This window comes from Zootoca vivipara, chromosome 6 (genome assembly GCF_963506605.1).
Source record: "Zootoca vivipara chromosome 6, rZooViv1.1, whole genome shotgun sequence".
NCBI lineage: Eukaryota > Metazoa > Chordata > Lepidosauria > Squamata > Lacertidae > Zootoca > Zootoca vivipara.
Genome location: NC_083281.1, coordinates 76,360,204 through 76,381,772, shown reverse-complemented (window position 1 = coordinate 76,381,772; position 21,569 = coordinate 76,360,204). Strand labels below are relative to the sequence as shown.

At 42.3% G+C, this 21,569-nt stretch overlaps 2 protein-coding genes across 2 annotated transcripts; one reads left to right on the top strand and one right to left on the bottom strand.

Moving 5' to 3' along the window:
• Positions 1-1,202: 1,202 nt before the first annotated feature.
• On the top strand, positions 1,203-8,318 carry LOC118086124 (arylacetamide deacetylase-like 4). Its single transcript, XM_035117402.2, has 4 exons — positions 1,203-1,478; positions 2,997-3,213; positions 5,838-5,901; positions 7,293-8,318. The coding sequence occupies exons 1-4, from the start codon at positions 1,302-1,304 to the stop codon at positions 8,065-8,067; spliced, it is 1,233 nt and encodes a 410-aa protein (XP_034973293.2). The 5' UTR covers positions 1,203-1,301; the 3' UTR covers positions 8,068-8,318.
• Positions 8,319-14,953: 6,635 nt separating this feature from the next.
• LOC118086123 (arylacetamide deacetylase-like 3) lies at positions 14,954-20,426 on the bottom strand (the record flags this gene model as incomplete). The annotated part of the gene is made up of 3 exons (XM_035117401.2): positions 14,954-17,143; positions 18,390-18,453; positions 20,168-20,426. Coding segments are annotated over 3 exons (1,098 nt in total), but the record flags the coding sequence as incomplete, so codon positions are not given.
• Positions 20,427-21,569: the final 1,143 nt, after the last annotated feature.

Below are 21,569 nucleotides of genomic sequence, written 5' to 3'. Positions count from 1 at the left end.
TATGTATTGCCTAGTAGACTTCTACACAAATGCCAAACCCATACTGATACAAGTCAAACTAAAGGACACCTAGATATCCTGGCTAACACTCTACTAACTACATGCCTTCTTAAATAACCCAGCAGTAAAAACAACAACCACTAGGCCTTTGAACAACTTCAAAAACCTTCTCCTGAGAGCAGAAGGACATGGCAAGGGAATGGTATCCACAATATACAAAATACTGCTCTAGACCCCCACAGACCCCCTCAATGCAATCAAAAAACAATGGAAGCATGATATAGGCCAGTGGTCCTCAACCCCCAGTCCACGGACTGGTACCGGTCCGTGGATCAATTGGTACTGGGCCACCCAAGGAACATTAAATACAATTAAATAAAAATTATTAAATCAAAACAATCTAAATAAAATATAAACAATCAACGTCCCCCCCCCAGTGGGCCGCAAAACAATCAACGTCCCCCCCCCCCCTCAGCGGGCTGCAGTAAAATTATCAAACGTTGACTGGTCCGCGGCGATAAAAGGGTTGGGGAGCACTGACATAGGCTATGAAACAAACTCTACCCATTGGTCTAAACGCCCTATTCCCCCCACTCTACCCCCACACTTCTCTTCTCCCCCAACCTTATACTGTATACAAGATTCAAGCTCACATTGAATATAACTGATCTGTAAAAAGGACATTATGATCAGAAAACGGAGGTGATATATGTACTTTTGTAACCCAAGAAACTCTTTAATGAAAACATGTTAATGAAAACTTCATCTCAACACGGACTCAACACGGACCTCAGAAGAAGAGCCCATGCTTTGAATATGCAAGGGCCTAAGTTCCATACCTGAGATCTCTGGATAGGAATAGGACTTGTGTCTGAAGCCTTGGAAATCTTGGGCCAGGCAGGGCACACAAGTCCTCTTCCACCTCAGACAATGCCTCCCACCATTCCTAACTATAGGCATAAGCTGGCTGGGGATGTTGTGAACTTCAGGCAACGAACATCCGGAGTATGTAAAGCCAAAGAGCTCTGGGGCAGACACTATGGAACTGGATTTATCAGTGGCCGGTCTTCACATTCCTGAATAGAACATAACACATTATACCACTGCCAAGACCCATGAAACTGCTGTTGATGTTCCAATGGATGAAATTTCTGCATGGGACTATGTGTGCTATTTGGGAATTACTTAATCAACCAACCTACAGACGATTAAGTAGCTTAGATACTTCTGGTGGAGCCACACAGTAGCAAATACTGACATTGTAGGCTCAGTGTTTTCCTCGCTCTCTTTGTAATGGTGAAATGGAGCTTCTTCTAGGCCTCGTGCTTGGGGTGATTGGAGTTATAGGGATTATTTTCCTGTTGCTTCTCTCCTTCGCAATTTATTATGATCTTTCCAGGAGTAAAATCCCATCTGGATTTGACAGTCCATTAAAGCTTCGGGTCATTCACTGCTTTGTCATTATGGTGGTCATTGTGGTAAGTTGGGGACTTGTTGAGCCATTATGTGATGCAGGAGGTTATTCTTACGTTTTTATGTGAAAGGTGATTAAGAAATGATGATGATGATGATGATGATGATGATGATGACGATGACAACAAGAAGAAGCATCTTTAATTTTTTTCCTTTATGACTTTATATATGACTAATTGGTGTTAGTTTGCCTTAAACAGAGACACTTTATGCTATCCGAGCTAGGAAGAGAGCAGAGGTAATTGTTGCAGATCCTTTGCATCCCAGTCATCTGTTTGATTTACTTCCATCTGGAAGTCGCTACAGGACACTTTACACAAAAACGGCTAGGCACAGGAACAGTTTTTCCCCCTTGTGCCATCAAATTTGTTAAATTTGTAGTTGTGTAGCGTAAGGGGAAGCCAGGTATGGGTGGGGTTCCTTTGCTGTGCTCTTGTATTGTGAGTGGAACAGTGTATGTATAAGGTACATTTACATTGCAATTTAGTCGAATCAAAATTCCAAGTATGTTTGGTACTTGGCCACTAAATCATTCCTTAATCCTTAATCCTTATATACATTTCAATAGTTTTACTGTCATTTTAACTTCTCAAAACTTGGCATTGTGGTAAGTTGAGGATTGGATGAGCCATTATGTGATTCAACAGGTTCTTATGTGAAAGGTGATTAAGAAATGTAATTATTTTTATTCTTATTAACAATCTTTACACATCTTTTGGTGTCAGGCAAAAACATTTCTAAGTCCTTTTAAATGTGTTTGAGGGAGGGATGTTTTTGGTTTCTATATCTTTTATATATACCACTTCTATATCTTTTAAAGGTGTTATCGGTTTGCTTTGCACTTCTTTTTATTACGTATTTTGTGTTTTTATCTCGTATTTTTATTCTGCGAACCACCCTTTGATCTTTGTATGAAGGCCGGTATACAAATTTATCTATTTAATAATAATAGTTTATATATTTCAGCAATTCATATACTGCTTAATAGAGCATGAAATGAGGAAAATCAATACGTTTATTTGATGATGATGGATGAAGATATTATCATACTTTAGAAGGGCTTTATCTTCAACCTGTAAAGGGACACACATAGAGACAAATATATTATTCACACTAATAATATGGTTTGTTTACATCATGGTTTCTTCACGAAAGCACATATTGTCTGATAAACAAGCAAGCAGATTGTGGATGGTTTTTCCAGAGCTTAGCTTGTTTCAGAGCTTCTTTTGCCTCTGTACCTTGGCGGGTGTTTGAGTTGGGGTGGCCAAACAAACCATGATTTAGGAAAGCTTTTGGGTTTCAACATCAAACCAAACCACTGGATCACTCATTGTGACCCAGGGCTGCCTCTAATGATAGTCCCATTCTAAGCAGACCAATTGAAATTAATGGACATGGCTAACATGGGCTCATTCATTTCTATGGGTCTACTTTAAATAGGATTCAGTTAGATACCACTCCTGGTGAATAGGATGCAAATGTGGGCACTATTTTCACGAGACCTTTCCTTTGCCCAACAGGGGAAGTGTCTTGAACTGCTGGGTGTCTGCAGACAGGTTGCCTTTATCCGCTTTGTTGTGAGTTTCCGGAATCCAAGTGTGGCTCCCAGCCTCTCTGCCAAAGACCTGCATTTCGACGGGGTGCCTGTGAGGGTTTATCAGCCCAAAGCACCATCTGCTGGCCCAAGGAAAGGATTTGTGTTCCTTCATGGAGGTTCTGGGATGTTTGGGAGCATTGGTAAGAGATTAAGGATGTGAGCCTATAACACTTATCTAGAGGCAAGCCCCATTGAACTCAAGAAAGCCCATGTAGAATTGTGGAATTGTAGAGTTGGGAGGGATCCCAAGGGGTCATGTAGACCAACACGCTTCAATGAAGGAATCACAGCTGATGAAGCCCTGATACTTTCCAAGGGGGTTGGTTCCCTGTCGAACAACTCTTACCATCAGAAAGGTGTTCCTAATGTTTAGCTGGAATCTCCTGAGTATGTGCTTAAGATATCAATGTAAGAGAGGTTTACAGGACTGAAATACAAGAGTGTTGGTGATAGTTCCTGAAGAGACAAGGGGCACACATGTGCTTTGGATTATATATGTTTATTTAAATGCATATATGCTGACTTAGATCAACAGGAAGAAACAAATAAATGGGGGCTCTTGTTATCATGGCTTCCCAGATCCCACATCTCGGGTAAGGATTTTTGTAAGGTCCTGAATTTAAGCCACACTAACTTTTCACAGTCGGAATCTGGAAATAAGATGTGGCTTATATTCGGGTCAATACGGCATATAATAATTGCTGCTCCTGATTGCTCTGCTTACCAACCCAGCCACCCTCCCACCCCAAATGCAATTTCACAAGTTAGCAATTAATACTGACACTCTTGGGTACAGATCATGCACTGAGTTACATTGCTTTGCAACAGTTTGTAAAGTAGCAACCTATTAATCCCATTGCACCAGAAGCGGTTTTAGTCATGCTGGTCACTGACGCGGAAAGCTGTCTGTGGACAAACGCCGGCTCTCTTAGCCTGAAGGAAGATGAGCACCACAACCCCATAGTCACCTTTGACTGGACTTAACCCTCCAGAGGTCCTTTACATTTTTACCTATACAGTAAAGTAGAAACTTCAGGAAGAAGGAAGGCTAGAATCAAGTGGGGACTCAGGAGAGCTTGCCATTATTAGATACATTGATATGGTGGTGGTGGTGGTGGGAGACAACTGTGCCCGTCGCAGATCTTGCTTCCTAAAATGCAAAAGCCACGATCCCTGACCGTTGACCATACTGACTGGAGAGATGTTTTTTGAGGTGGGCATTCGGGAGGTTCTGATAACAAGTTTGTTTTTTCCTGTTTTGGAAAATATAACTAAGTTTGCATCTATGCATATCAATGATAACATGTTAACTAAACGAAAGCTTGCAAACCATTTACCTGTGTGTAATTGGATTGAGTTTGCTTTTGTAGGTGAACCTGCTAAATTTGCCTTTTGCAAAACTATTTGTGAACCCAAAGCTAGTCTCTGATGCTTACAATGCACTACTCTAACCATGTGATGTTCACAATTCACATACTGTACAGAAAAATGTGTGCACAAAAAGGCTTATGGCAGCAAAAAATGCATGTAGAAAAACATTAGGTAAGGGAAGGTTGGTGTTCCAGAATGTGCTTTAAAAGGCAAGACTGGAGGTAGCAATGCTTCTGTATAGCAGTGGCTGGAAACCTTGGGCAGGCAGAGTGCTCTTGTGCTCAGTTCCTTCTTTCAGGCTTGTGCTCAGTTCCTTCTTTCAGGTTTCATCCCTGTGTCTCCCCCCACCCTGTTCTAACCCATTACTTATCCCTGCCCTCTATTCGCCCCCCCCCCACCTCCACTTCCCTAGTCTGGAAAGCGGCCTAGTCTGGAAAGCCGAGGTGAGATATTGTGGAGAGGGCAGGTTTCATCCCTGTGCACCCCCCCCCTGTTCTGACCCATTACGTATCCCTGCCCTCTATTGCCCCCCCCCACCTCCACTTGGCCCAGTCTGGAAAGCGGCCTAGTCTGTCTGATAATGGCCGCTTGTGTGGTTTCAGTTGCTTGGTGGATGATGATATCATTTGGTTTGTGGGTGTGGCTTAGATTTCACAGGAAGGGAGGGGGTGTACTATGGGAGGAATTCCACTAGAGGGCGCTGTTTGAGTTGGTGGAAAACCAGGTCTGCACCTTCGCAGCTGTGCTATTTGAGGGATTTTTGTCCCCAACAACGCGCGGGGAATGGCTTGGATCGTTGTGTCAAAATTTCAGGACGATTGGTCAAGGGGTTACGGAGAAAAGTGGAACCTGGATTTTCACGATTTTTACATTTTTATATATATAGACTAGAGAAATGAGAAACTCGAGAGACACTGAGATTGACAGATTCACCCATCCCTATCTGCGACTGAGGGGAGTTGTAGTCTCTGGACATGTAGAACATCAGTAGCCAAGATGTCACCCTCCCAACTACAATTTAGGAGGCCTTCTGGGATGACATGGGTCAGGTTGTGCTGTGATTTATGTCCATGCATGTTGGTGGGTCTGCTCTGAAGAGGTAGATACAAACAGCCCAGGTTTGCGAAAGATCTCCATATTTAGAATTTCCCTTCCAACTTTCAAGCGTCCTACCAAGATGTCTGCAGCAAAATCGCCAAGGAGACTGATTCTTACAATGTAGTACTTGGGATGACATGGTTCAGGTTGTGCTGTGATTTATGTCTATGCATGTCAGTGGTTCTGCTTTAAAGAGTTAGATACAAACAACCCAGGTTTGTGAAAGAGCTTCAGTTTGTTAGGGCTGTCTTTGAGATAATTGCCTCCATATTTAGAATTTCCCTTCCCTTTCTAGCGTCTTACCAAGATGTCTGCTGCAAAATCGCCAAGGAGACTGATTCAGTGCTTGTGTCTGTCGGGTAAGTAAATGCAACCGCCTGTCTTTTCATACGGAAAATGTGTTTGTGTGTGCTTTGCACCCAGCATGTTGTTGTATTTGTTGGTGGCATCCCTTGCCATATTCCTTGCAGGAGAAAGAGGTTCCCCGCGAAAGCTGTCAACATTTTGTTCTATGCACTGGCGGAGGAATGGGAATGTGTGGGGAGGGTGCCATCACAGCGCACCCTCGGACACGTGCCATGTACCCCCCTGCGCATCGGGCACCACACTCACAACAGGCGGTGCATCACGCCCCCAGAACACAGCCGGCTGTGGCTCTTGCCCTCAGGACTCAAAAATGCCACTCTTCCTCCCCTACCCAGGCCACACCCTTCTTTTCTGGGATGTTAGCACCCCAAGTTCATATATATGTAAAGGATTAATTGCAAGAGTTGTATAATTCTCTAACGTCATACACCCTGTGGCAGTTGGTAAGGCAGTGGCAGCTATTAATGGTCTTTGGTGTGAGAGCGGCTGAACTGTTGCTCTCCTGTCTGCCTCAGGCTTAGTTATTCTGTAACAGTTTAATCTTTGTAAGACAGAGCTTTCCAAGCTTTTCCTGTTAGTGACGCACTTTTTAGACATGCACACAATAATTCAGTTAACCAGAGGTTAAACTAACCCCATTCCAGCTCTGGGAGTAGCTCAAAGATGAATTAGCAATTTAAGAAACATTCACCTGCATTGTATATTTAATCTGCAACTGCAAGTGCACTAAGTACATACCCTCCAACACTCTCTGATGAAAATAGAGACATCCCATTCCATAATTATGCTTTTATTATTTATATCCCACACACATCTTACTGGGTTGCCCCAGCCACCCTTGGCAGCTTCCAACATATACAAAATATAATAATGCCTCTTGAAGAGGATTCTGCATGAGTTCAAAGGTTAACCATCTGCAGGTGGGGTGTACACAGGACTTTTTCAGGGGGAACTCACAGGAACTCTGTTCCAGCACCACTCAGTTAGGTTCTGGCACCTCTCAGGTGAGCACCATTGCCATTCTAAGAGAATGAGGGAGGTGTTCCTGGAGATTTCTGGACCATATTTCTGGACTTTTTTTCCTAGAAGTATAGCACTGGGTGTACATCCCAGTTGGGTTGCACATCCCACATATAAACATATACAGGAAGAATTTAGAGGGCTATTCATGGATACTGGCAGGAATGCTGCTGAAGAATGCCCTTCTGCTTGGGCCCTTCTTGCACCTGCCTCTTAGGAAGCTGCTTGGACCTGGTGAGAACAGGATGCTGTACTAGATGGCCATGAGTCTGATCTAGCAGGCCCTTATGGTGTTCTGATGTGCATGAATGTATTTGGAAAAGATTCTGGGAGATTACCTCTTTGCTTCTGTTTTATTCTGCAGCTACCGCCTGTCTCCTGAGCATCTTCATCCCGCTCAATACAAGGACTGCCTTGCTGCTACCATACACTTAATCCAAAATGCAGCTTCCCATGGGGTGGATCCTTCCAAGATCATTGTTGGTGGGGACAGTGCTGGGGGCTTTTATGCTGCTGTTGTTGCCCAGAAACTGGTGGAGAGATCAGACCTTCCAAAGCTACGGGCTCAAGTGCTGATCTACCAGACTAGCCAGGCTATGGACCTCAACCTGCCTTCCTATCAGCAGAACGGCTATATGCCCCCCTTGTTCCGGGAAAGCACTGCTTACATTGGCCTGAAGTATATTGGAAAGGACCCGTCTTTGGCAGGCCAGCTCCTGAAGGGCTCTCATGTGCCAGATTCAATGAGGCTGAAATATGGGAAGTGGATAAGTCCAGACAACCTTCCAGAGAGATTTAAGGGGAGAGGCTACAAGCAAGTCCCACTTGCTCCTTATGAACCTGAAGTCTATAGGCAACTGCCAGAGATATTGGAACCTGATATTTCTTGTCTTTTTGCTGAGGACTCTGTCATTGAGAAGCTTCCTGAAACCCTAATTGTGAGTTGTGAGCACGATGTATTACGAGACGATGCACTGCTGTACAAGAAACGTCTGGAGGACCATGGAGTGAAAGTCAGCTGGTTCCATGTTGAGAACGGGTTTCATGGGGTGCTAAACCTCTTTGACGCAGGCATGTTCAGATTACCCGCTGCAGTTGAATTAATGGACAGGATTGTAGACTTTGTCAAAAACCTATGAGAGGAAATCTCTTGAATTTGTGAGTCACTCATGAAGAGGGGAGGATCTGCCAACTTCAGCCTCAGATAGTTTCCCATTATTCCAATCTTCTATTCAGTTCTCCACAATTCTGTAGAAATATGTGGTTCTTGGGGGCAGTGGGGAATTGTTCATGAAAATTCACCAGCACTTGTGTGTGAAATTTTCCCAATAAACACTTTTACTTCACATGGAGTTTTGACTAATATACACATGATTAGAACCAATTTGCTCTAATATAACACATTTCTATATGGTTTTCACTAATATATGATTTTTTTTAACATTTCCCCTTCCATTTTCATTTCAGTAGACATTGGTTGTCTGCAAATGCACTGCTAATGCTATTCTAGGCCGAATCAACAGAAGTATCGTGTCCAGATAAAGAGAAGTAACCGTTTCACTCCATTTTACCTCAACCAGACCTGACCAGTAAGGCTGTGTCCATTTCTGGGTGCCACAAATTAAGTAGGATATTGATGAGCTGGAATCTGTGCAGAGGAAGTAGGACAGGCTGATCAAGGGTCTGGAAACCAAGCCTTATAATGAATAATTGATGCAGTTGGATATGTTTAGCTTGGAGAAGAGGACAGAGAGGTGATATAGTAGCCATCTTCAGATATATAAAGGGCTGTCACATGGGTAATGGAGCAAGCTTGTTTTCTGCTATTTCAGAGGGTAGGACTCGAACCAATGGATTCAAATGAACAGCAAGAATATGAAAAAAAAGATAAATAAAAAATTAGGGATGGATTTGACCAGGCAGGCTTTCTCCCAGGTAGACACAGCCAAAACAACACAAGGATATTAATTAATATCTTGGAATACCTAGATTTACGCATTGATAAACCGGCTGCCATTATGGCAGTCGATGCGGAAAAGGCCTTCGATAGGGTCTCGTGGAAGTTCATGAATAGCATTCTACATCAAATGGACTTTGGGATACGATATAGAAATAGCGTACAAGCGATTTACACAGAACAAAAAGAAAAAAAGTTGATCAATAGTTCTATAACACAAGAATGTGAAATTCGAAAGGGGGTGAGACAGGGCTGTCCGCTCTCACCTCTGATCTTTATATTGGTATTGGAAGTGCTGTGTAATAAAATTAGAGAGGAAAAGAACATCAAAGGCGTAAAGTTGGGAGGAAATAAGTACAAACTGAGATCATTCGTAGATGATCTCATCATTACTACAGAACAGCCAAAGGAAAGTCTAATCAGAGCAATAGAAATCATCCACGAATTTGGGAAAGTTTCGGGTTTCAATCTAAATATAGACAAAACAAATTTACTAGTCAAAAATTTAACGAGTGTAGAACAACAAGAATTGGAGAAAGCTACACAATTAAAAATACATTCAAAAATTAAATACCTAGGGATCTGGATCACCTCAAGAAATATAAATCTCTTTGAGAACAACTATATAAAGGTCTGGGGAGAGATCGAAAGAGATATTGAGATGTGGACCAGGCTACAATTGTCCTTTTTGGACCGGATAGCTACAGTAAAACTAAATATTTTACCTAGGCTTCTCTTTCTATTCCAAACGATACCTATTATAAGAAAATTAGATTGCATAGAGAAATGGCAAAAAGAGATATCAAAATTCATATGGGCCGGAAAGAGACCTAGGATAAAACATAAAGTTTTAATAGACATTAAAGAAAGAGGCGGATTTGGTCTACCAGACCTAAAAACATATTATGAAGCCGCCTGCATGTCCTGGCTAAGGGAATGGTTCCTTTTAGACAATACGAATTTACTAGATCTGGAAGGGCATGACACCCATTTTGGGTGGCACGCCTACCTAGTATATGGGAAAAAACAAGCGCATGGGGGCTTCACAAACCATATAATAAGACATTCGTTATTCAAAGTATGGGAAAAATATAAGAGGTTCCTAGAACCTAAGATACCAAAATGGACGTCTCCTTTAGAAGCGCTTGTGGTAAAAAAGAAAAACATGAAAAGAGGTTGGGCAACATATAATACTCTACTGACAGAAATTGAGGGCCAAACGAAAATTAAAAAAATATGAGGAAGTGAAAACCCACTTTACAACTTGGTTAGAATACCACCAAACATACGATTTGTATAAAAAAGATAAGGAAATAGGATTTTTTTAAAAAAACATCAAGACTGGAAAGTGAATTGATTAACAACAAGATAAAAACAATATCAAAAATGTACAGGCTTCTGTTAGAATTCGGAGTAATGGACGAAGAAACCAAAGTTAATATGATAAGATGGGCCCAGGATATTGGTCGACCCATACTGATGGAAGAATGGGAACATCTTTGGAAAGTGGAAATAAATTTTACCGTGAGCTATGCCATCAGAGAAAACATGTTAAAGATGCAACATCGATGGTACCTTACTCCCTCCAGACTCTCCAAGATTTATAAGAACCTATCAAGCTGGTGCTGGAGGTGTGGGGGGAGTAGGGGCAACCTGTACCACATGTGGTGGACATGTGAGAAAATAAAAAGATTCTGGGGACTAATATACGAAGAAATAAAGAAAATGCTAGGAATAACATTCCAAAAAACCCCGGAGACGCTATTATTAAGCATAATAGGGAAAGACATACCAAACCCAACAAAGGAATTATTTCTGTATGCAACTGGATTCTGGATTCTGGTCGCCAAAAGTTGGAAAGAAACAGAGGTCCCTACAATATGGGAATGGCAGGGCAAGCTACAAGAACTGGCGGAGATGGCCATTCTAACTAATAATATACGAGGCAAATCAAAATAAAACTTTGCTGCAAAGTGGGAAAAATACAAGATATACGTGGAAAAATACAAGATATACGTGGAAAAATACTGTAAAGGAATATTACCTGTATTAATATCGGATTGAAATTTAAGAGTGGCGGGATGGTAGAAATCTTGATAGTAAAATATTGGTGCGCTAAGAAATAAGAACGCATTTGATATTTGACATAGACAAGTGTACTGTGTTACGTACGTTCAAAGTTAAGACGAATAAATGCATCGGGGAAAGACAGGAAGTTCAAGGAATGAAACAAAATTAAATATAAGAGGCAGTTATTAGGCCCACCTCCTTATCCCACTCCTTAATTAACAATGCTACAGAGAAAGAAAATAATAAAAATCTTAATAATAAATAACAACAAAACGATTTGACTAAATGATGATTTTATAAACGTGAGTGACATTCAAATTGTAAAGAATATTGAGTAACGTGAAAGAAACGGAAATATCGATGAACTAGTTGAGGGAGAGGATGGTGGACGGGTGGGGATGGGGGAGGGTAAGAGAGGGGTGGGGGTAACGATTATTTTTCATTTAATGTATCAAAAACGTTTTGGATATATTTTGGATTTTGATTGTGAGTTTCTTTATTTTTCTTTCTTCTTTTTTCTCCTTTCTCCGTTTTCTTTCCCCCCTTTTTCATTCTTCTTATCCCTCGGTTTTTTGTAATTGCTGTATTTTTATTAATGTTGTATCTTTATTGAAAACATATATGTATGAAACGGATTCAAATGAACAGCAAGAACATGGAAAAAATTGATAAATAAAAAATTAGGGATGGATTTCATTTTGGCAGATAATACAAAAAAAATGAGGTGTGGTATTTTATATCAAACCTGCACTTGAACCAAAACTGATTCAAAAAGATGATAAAGGGAGAAAACTGGTAGTACAAATTAATGTACAGGGAGAAAAAATAATTTTAGTAGGAATATACGCCCCAAAGGGATGCAGGTGGCGCTGTGGGTTAAACCACAGAGCCTAGGGCTTGCTGATCAGAAGGTCGGCAGTTTGAATCCCTGCGATGGGGTGAGCTCCCATTGCTCGGTCCCAGCTCCTGCCAACCTAGCAGTTCGAAAGCACGTCAAAGTGCAAATAGATAAATAGGTACCGCTACAGCGGGAAGGTAAACGGCGTTTCCGTGCGCTGCTCTGGTTTGCCAGAAGCGGCTTTGTCATGCTGGCCACATGACCTGGAAGCTGTACGCCGGTTCCCTCGGCCAATAATGCCTGATGAGCGCGCAACCCCAGACTCGGTCATGACTGGACCTAATGGTCAGGGGTCCCTTTACCTTTTACCTTTATACGCCCCAAATGACAATAAATAAATATTTTTTAAGAACTTAGAAACAGAACTGTTAGACTTTGTGGATGAAAGGGTGATAGTGATGGGTGACTTCAATGGAGTCCTGTCACTGGAAATGGACAGAACTATTAGGAAAAAAGATACAAAGGAAGGAAGGCTTCCCAAAACCTTTTTTGAAATGGTAGAAACATTAAATTTCTACCAAGCATTTGTTTGATAGGCAGTTCACTCCCCCCCCCCAACGTACATGGTAGCAGTGCCAGGCTTGGTGCAGCTTTGGTTTCAAAAGAATTAGAGTTAAAAGTGAGAAAAATTGAAATAAAGTGAAGAACATTATCAGATCATAATCCTATACTGATGGAAATTAAAAAATAAACCCAATCAACTTTTAGATGGAGATTAAATGAAGAAATATTGGATGATAAAGTCTTTTTTGAAAAGGCAAGAAAAAACCCCCCACAAAAATGCTGAGAGAATATTTTGAACTAAATTTGAATAAAGGAGCTGGGCTGCAAAAAGCCTGGGATGCTAGCAAGGTGGTGATGAGAGGACTGTTTATTCAACAAAATGCAATTAAAAGGAAGTTAAAAGAGGAAAGAAGGAAAGAAACTATAAATAAAATAGCAGAGAAAGAAAAAGAGTTAAATAAAACTCCTAATAAAGAAACAGCAAAACAGGCAATAAAATTACCATGGTCGCAATAGGTAAAAGGTAATGGGACCCCTGAGCATTAGGTCCAGTAGGGAGCTGGCGTATAGCTTCCAGGTCATGTGGCCAGCATGACAAAGCCGCTTCTGGCAAACCAGAGCAGCACATGGAAACGCCGTTTACCTTCCCGCTGTAGCGGGTCCTATTTATCTACTTGCATTTTGACATGCTTTCGAACTGCTAGGTTGGCAGGAGCTGGGACCAAGCAACGGGAGCTCACCCCGTCACAGGGATTCGAACCGCCGACCTTCTGGTCAGCAAGCCCTAGGCTCAGTGGTTTAACTACAGCGCCACCTGGGTCGCAATACTCCATGCTAATTAGCGAAGAAATAGCATGGAAAATTAAAAAGACAAAACAACTTTTTTTGAAAACACTACAAATCAGGGAAGCTTCTGGCATGGCAACTGAGAAAAAGTGAACAAAAAAAATCATATAAATAGGATATAATTTAATGGTAAAATAACTTTTAAAAAAAGGAAATGAGGGAAGTCTTCATAAAATACTACACAGATCTTTACAGAAAGGGAGCAGAAAAGAAAGTTCAGATAGAAGAATATGTAAAAAACAGTAACATCCCAACAGAACAAGTAAGCATTTTAAACCAAGAAATAACCATGCAGGAAATTATAGATGCAATAAATCAAGCAAAGGCAGGGAAATCACTGGGGCCAGATGGAATAATGGCTAAATATTATTAAAAAGTGAGTGAACAGCTTGTAAACCCATTGAGAGATACTATGAATGAAAATTTAAAAACAGGTGAAGTCCCAGAAATATGGAAAGAGGCCTATATAACTCTCATACTGAAGCAGGATTCAGATATAACATTGGTTAAATATTATAGGCCTATATCATTACTGTACTAAATAATGATTGATTACAAATTATTTGTATTTGTGTTGGCAAATAGATTGAAAAATGTTTTAAAAGATCATATTCATCAGGATCAAGCTGGATTCCTTCCAGGAAGGCAAATTAAGGATAATATTAGAAATGAGTTGAATATTATTGAATACCTGGAAGTTAGAAATGAGAACAAAGCTGCCTTGATGTTTATAGATGCGGAGAAAGCATTTGATAATGTTTCTTGGGACCTCATGGAAAGGGTGATGGAGCAGATGGGTTTAGGTGTAAACTTTAATAGGGGGATACGAGCTGTTTACTCAGAGCAGAATGCAAAGATAATCGTAAATTGAATAATAACAAATAAATGTAATATACAAAAAGGAACCAGACAAGGTTGCCCGTTATCACCTTTATTGTTCATTCTAGTCCTAGACGTGCTGACTAGAAATATAATAAAAGATAAGGAAATAGTAGGGATAAAAGTAAAGAAGAGTGAACATAAAATGAAGGCCTTTGCAGATGATTTGGTAATTACGGTAAAAGATCCAAAAAGTTCTCTCCCTAAAGTAATGGAAAAAAATCAAGAGTTTGGTCAAGTGGCAGGGTTTAAATTAAACAAAAGGAAGGAGGAGGAGGAGGAGGAGGAAAAAGAGTTTGGATTTGATATCCCGCTTTATCACTACCCGAAGGAGTCTCAAAGCGGCTAACATTCTCCTTTCCCTTCCTCCCCCACAACAATCACTCTGTGAGGTGAGTGGGGCTGAGAGACTTCAAAGAATTGTGACTAGCCCAAGGTCACCCAGCAGCTGCATGTGGAGGAGCAGAGACGCGAACCCAGTTCCCCAGATTACGAGTCTACCGCTCTTAACCACTACACTCTGGTTACTACACCACACTTGTAGTCCTATTGCAACTCTAACTACACTGTCTGATTTTGCCTCCTTTACTCATGCATTTGTTATTTGCCAAGGTAGACTACTGCAATGCATTTAGTGTGGGGCTACCTTTGAAGATATCTCAGAAGCTTCGGTTGGTACAAAACAGGTTGGATCTCCTGCTCAGAGTTTACCCATTGAAATTAAAAGATCTATGGTATGCTAACTCCTGTGGGCCTGCTGTGAGTGGAGCTAACATCGGATACAATCTGATGTGCCCATCTGGCTATTGTTTTGGACCAGGTGGTCAGAATGCAGGCACACCAATGCCTAGTGGGGTATTTGCCTCCCCCTCCCAATATTTTCTGGTAGAGGGCTGGGCCCCTTTGATGACGAGCAGGCGGAGGAGGCTGAGCACAGGATCAATGGCTGGTTCAATGGCTGGCTTCTCCTGAGCGTGAGAGAGGAAGCCATGTCGCACTGGGCTCCCTGCTTGGCCTCCTCCCAGCGACACAAGGTCTCTATCCCCTTTCTCCTTGGTCTAATAAACATCATATAATATCTTCATGACTGAGTGGATGGTGGAATGGGGATTTGAACCCTGATGTCCTGGATCCTAGTCCAGCATTCTGACCACCACTCTATTTTTGTTAAATTGTGGGGTAGGGAACCCTCCCAGGGATTTGGGACTCCAGTTGCTCCCCAGGGATACTGGGTACAGACTCCAGTCTTGCTCCTCTAAAAAAGCATCTAAACATTTGAGGGTTTGTAGGAATGGTTTGCCAAGAATGGTCACATGACTGATCCCCTGCGGGGGGAAAAGTTGGCACAAAAAGCTGAAAGACACAAAGCTGTTTCCCAATTACCTTGTCTTTAAATTGGCGACATTCAAACATTTATTGAGGTTGCTTCTTTTCCTGAATATCATCCATATGAAGAATTTTTTAAAAAGGGTTCAACAACCTTGGACCATAGGCACTATTAGGGTTGCCACATGAACATAAGTGTGCATAGAACAATTTATTAAACTGTTTAACATGTACATATGGACTCTCTTTAAGGGCAGGGGGATGCTAACTCTTGTCCTACCAGACTCCTTCTCCACGATTTTGTAACTGAACCAGCGTATATTGTTCTCAATATGTATATTGTTCTCAGTACAGTCATACCTCAGGATACGTCTACTTCATGTTGTGTCTTTTCAGGTTATGGACACACTGAACCCAGAAATCCAGGAACAGGTTACTTCTGGTTTTGGCGTGTCTATGAATTGCGCGCATGTGCAGAAGTGCTAAATCGTGCTTTGCGCATACGCAGAAGCACCACATTGTGTCATGCACGTGCGCAGATGCAGCGCTTCATGTTGCGGTCCTTTCATGTTGTGAACAGGTCGCTGGAACAGGTCCCGTCCCGTTTGCAACATGAGGTACCACTGTACTGAGAAAAACTCCCTGTGGTTATTAGACCATGACGGCATCAGTGTGTGTGTGATTTCCATAATCAGAACCAGCAGAAGACAGCTCAATTCCCATTGTAAGCATAAGGTTGGGTGTGTTTCTCTCTCTGTGTTATGCCATGCTCCCCACGGCAGCCATTTTTCATTATGCCATACCCCCTAGCAGCCATTTACTGTAGTGTCATATCATAGCCCCTCCAGGGTATGGAGGGGTATTTTATGACTGGTGCCCCAGCACTCTCTCAAAGTTCAGAATGTTCCCGCTGGTCCAAAATGGTCAGAGACCCCCGATTTAGAAAGATGCTTTTTGGTTTTATAAGCTCTTTATAAAATTGACTATCTTGTCCAGCCCTCTTTTACCAGAAGGGAAATTCAACCAGTCTCTGTCGAAGAAGCTTAGAATCCCATGGAACCCACTTTCAATGTGGTACCAAGTCACTGCTATGCCATTGTCCTCCAGTCTTTTCTTGTAGAGTAATCCATCATCTCTCAGGACATCATATTCACAGGTCACGATGCAGGTCTCAGGAAGCAGGCGGACAATGGCATCGTCGGCAAGAAGGGGCGAACACTCTGAAGAACTCAGAACCTTCACTTTGTTGTAGACTTCATCATCACAGGGAACTGTCGCTAGGGGCTTGTAGCCTCTGGTTTTAAATTCGCTCGGGATGTTTTCTGCACTCAGCCATTTCTTGTACTGCAATTTCAGGTTCACCGGAACATGAGAGCCTTCCAAAATATCTTCGAGGAGTGAAGCTTCTCCATTCACATGTTGCAAGATGTAAAAAGCAGCCCATTCCCTGAATAAAATGGGCACGGCGTGGTTTTGCTGGTATGAAGGCAAGTTGAAGTCTACAGCCTGGAGGCCTGGGTAAATGAGGATCTGTGCACGCACTTTTGCAAGGCCTGGTCTATTCACTAAACTCTGGGAGATAGTGGCAGCCAGGCAGCCGCCTGCGCTGTCGCCAGCAATGATGACACAGGTGTTGTCCACACCATAGTCTTCTGCAGTCTCCAGGAAGTGGGTGGTGGCAGCAAGGCAGTCGTTGAGAGGGGCTGGATACTTGTGCTCAGGAGCCAGACGGTACCTAAAGCAAAATCAATCTACAGTAAATCATCCCCATCTGAGATTGTGTATGATGCTGCTGCTTTTGAATGATCAAATAGTGGCCAGTCCCCATAGGGTGAAAGGCAGGAAGCCCACCAGCAGGTGGAGCCAGAGCCATTGACAGACAACTACCACTAATTCTACTCTTTCCCTTTATCTCCTCTCTGCTCTTCTTCAGGAGCAATGCTGAGATTAAGGAGGAAGCAGACAAACCATACCTACTCTCTCTCTATCTATCATCTATCTATCTATCAATCAAAATATATTCTACCCTACATCCCAAAGAAGCTAAGGGCGGCCAGCACACAAATGAAAAAAGCAATTAAAACAGGCATAGGCAACCTTGGCTCTCCAGATGTTTTGGAACTACAACTCCCATGATCCCTGACCACTGGCCCTGTTAGCTAAGGATTATGGGAGTTGTAGTTCCAAAACATCTGGAAAGGCAAGGGTGCCTATGCCTGAACTAAAACATCATAAGAGCAGGTGCAATACAGATGCAGACTGTAAAATAGGTCTCAAAAGGCTTGTTGTAGGAGGAGTATCTTCACAGCACCTATAATATTTAACAGGAGGAGGTAGATGCCACAATACCAATGACCTGCTTCCTACATTGTGTGGAATGGACCTCCTGATATGATGGTATTGGGTTGTAAATAATAAGGCAGCAGGGCTTGGAGGAATCAAGACCGAGGTTGGTGGTGAAGGGCCCCATTTCCCCCTATATGCCATTTAGGCACATGGGCTTACCCTCCATGGCAGTGGCATAGCATGGGAGGGGGCCACAGGGGCAGTGACACGGATGCTATTAGGCAATTGAATGCTCTGTTTCCCTCCTTCCCACTCCATTGCTCTGCATGGCCCTAGGCGCTGGCAACCCATGCTACACCACTGCTCCATGGGCAGGCAGACTTGGAAGTTGGTCCACAAAGGGAATGTTCTCCTTGGGCTGCAAAGGGCGCCCTTTCCCTGAGGTGAGCAATGCTGAGCTAGATAGACAAAAGGTCTGGCATGTACAGTGGGTTACCCGACTTGCTCAGTGCTCTTTGGAAGGTGGATAGAGAGCTGAGGTAAGTTGCGGCTCATGGGGCAACCACACAATTAGGCTTCCTTCTCCAGCCGGCAAGTGAGCTGCTCTTAACATCTTGCCATGCTGTGGTTGAGTAAATGCTATATCACAACCATGGGGGGCTGGGGGCTGGGTGGGGCGGAATACATTGACTTACTCCACAGACACAACCACAGATTCACTCTCTCGGGCCAAATAGTGGCAGATATTTTCATGGGTTTCTGAAACGAAAATATTCCCAGAGTTATCCATGTATTTATTCATTAGTGAGATGTGATGATTTGCTTATGTACCTCCCAGGTGCAACAGTTAATGAGAAGAACCTCATCACCACCAAAAATATATTTCAACAAAATTAACAGAGAACAAACTCCCTGAGGATGTTATCGCACTATATTCATTTGACAAAATAGAGAAAATAAGTATGTTTTCCCCCATGATAAGGAAGAGAGGGAGGGAAGGAGGTACAGATACCATCAGGCCCTGCCCCAGTCAGACTCCATCCCCTTTGGCCAACAGTGAGTGGATGGGAGAATGGTAAAATTGTAGAATTGCATTATTGTAAACCATATAAATATATAAATCCCAAGCCTACAGTTTCTTCTAGTTCCAAAATGCAGATCTCTGCCCCGCCTCCCAAAATATTTTTGTCCATTAGTTTCCAGTGACTGAGGGAAGAACAGAGACGTAAGGTGGGATAAATTAGCAAGTTAATTACAGGTGAAACTCAGAAAATTAGAATATCATCGAAAAGTGCATTTATTTCAGTAACGCAACTTAAAAGGTGAAACCAATATATGAGATAGGTGTTGTAATTGTAATTATTTGTCAATTATAAATGGAATGCAATTAATGAAATGTAATAGTGATGTTTATTTTTGCTTAATTTTGCATTGTTGTAACTATTTGTTTTAATACTGTGGAATTTCCAAAAGAAAGCATTTGTAAAAATTAAAAGAAAAATAAAAAATAAAAAGTTGCATTATTGAAATAAATGCACTTTTCAACGATATTCTAATTTTCCGAGTTTCACGTGTACAAGGGGAACTAATAAATAAATATAACCCCACTGAAAAGTGGTCCAAGATGCAGAGCTCCAGCCTTATACTGGAAAGCCTTGACCACCCCCTTTTGATTTTTAAGTCTCTTCAAAAAGATTTCAACGTTTTTCCTCTAGAGCCCACGAGGACTAGAAGGTTAATGTTGTTTCCTCTAAAGCTAGGATGGGGAACCTTTGGTCCTCCAGATTTTGCTGGACTCATCACCTTTGGTAAGGCAAGCTGGGGCTGACGGGAGTTAGAGTTCAGCAACATCAAGAGAGTTAAAGGTTTCCCACCCATGCAGTGTTTCTGCAACTCCCAGCCATAGCTGCCAAGTTTTCGCTTTTCTCGTGAGGAAGCCTATTCAGCATAAGGGAAAATCCCTGTAAAAAAGGGATAACTTGGCAACTATGCTCCCAGCTCATCCAACAACAGCTAGAGTCCCAAGTTTGAGAAACACTATCTCACAAGGTTGTTGAGAGGATATAATTGAGGATATAATTGTGGGGAGAATTGTGCAGGTCAACTTGAGCTTGTTGGAGGGATGGTGGGATAAGAAACGAAACGAAACAAAACAAAACAAAACAAAACAGCAGCAGCAACAACAACGATGCACAGAAATCAACAACTACTTTGAAACTTGTCAATAAATGATAGCTGCAGCACCTAGGATTGTTGTTAAGGCACATCCTGACTTCAGAAAGTCCCCTTTGGCTTGAGATTATTTTGGGGGTGGGATGCTTTGGTGTTGGTAGATGGCTGATGACTTTGAGGAGAAACCTTATTATGAACTGGGTCTTAATTCAGAGGAGATCTCTCTGCAAATGCTCTGTGCATATGTGTTATCCCCACTTCATTCAGACATTGACGCAGATTAAGTTTGGGCATAACTCACGGATGCTTCCGAACACCCAGCCGCCTCCATGAAAGAACACGACCCCCCTCCTTCGGCCAGCAGAGGGAGTCTTTGGTTGGTAAATCCAGACAGGCACATGCTTAAACTTTGTGTCTTTAATGAAGAGTGCATTTTCTTTCCCCAGTTTCCGGCTGTTTCGCACAAACCGAACAAACTGGATTTGTGTGCAGATATGTAGGTTTTCCAAGATCCTTCCCTTTTGAGAGTGGGACAGGGAGAAGAAACAAAAGTCATATAGGAATTAATTCATGGCAAGTTCATCCGAGCAACTATTTAGATGTTCAAAATCTAAGAAGCAAAGTGCTACCCAGCTTGGATGAAATCTACCTAAAACAGCTGGGGCATGAGAACAGGGGAAATCATTTCAGAATTATAACATTATGGGTTATGAGGTGGACATGCCAGATTTACATATAAGCTAAACAAGCTATAGCTGAGGGCCCCACTCTTTTGGAGGGGCCCAAAAATATAAAGGAAAAAAAACCCTGGATGTACAGTGGTACCTCAGTTTAAGGACGCAATTGGTTCTGGGGAGCCGTTCGCTCCCCGAGCAGTACTTAAACGGAGTGCCTCTTCCGCGCATGCGCAAAGCGCCGAGAGAGTGCTTCTGTGCATGCGTGCACCGTGGAACCCGGAAGTAAACACTTCCGGGTCCGCGGAGTACTCAAACCAAGAGTACTCAAACCGCAGCAGACTTAAACCGAGGTATGACTGTACATTTCCAAAATACAAGATAAAAAGCAAATAAAATAAAACCTACATACAGCGACAGTGTTTTGTGTTGTGTAGGCTCCTATGGTGTAAGTAATGGGCCCTGCCTGCTAGAGTGCTCCCTAAAATATTCAATACAAAAAACAGTGACAATTTGTTGTTGACAAAGGACAGCTGGACATATAAAGGGCCCCATTACCTTCAGTAGCTTAAAAGGTAAAGGTAAAGGGACCCCTGACCATTAGGTCCAGTGGTGACCGACTCTGGGGTTGCAGCACTCATCTCGCATTATTGGCCGAGGGAGCCGGCATACAGCTTCCAGGTCATGTGGCCAGCATGACAAAGCTGCTTCTGGCGAACCAGAGCAGCACATGGAAACGCCGTTTACCTTCCCGCTATAGCAGTACCTATTTATCTACTTGCACTTTCAGTACCTATTTATCTACCTGCACTTTCAGGAGCTTAGGGCCTCATCAAATCTAAATCTGGCCCTGCATGGTGGATGTGAAGATGTGAAGAGCAATGATATAAGAGAAGATTCCTTTTTTTAATATGCTTTTTAAGACCCAGATGTCCTGATATGGAAACTGACTCAGAGTCCTCTGGTTTCAAACAGAGTAATCTAGATAATTACCTGCTACCTCAAAAACAGCACATATCTCCCCCCAAA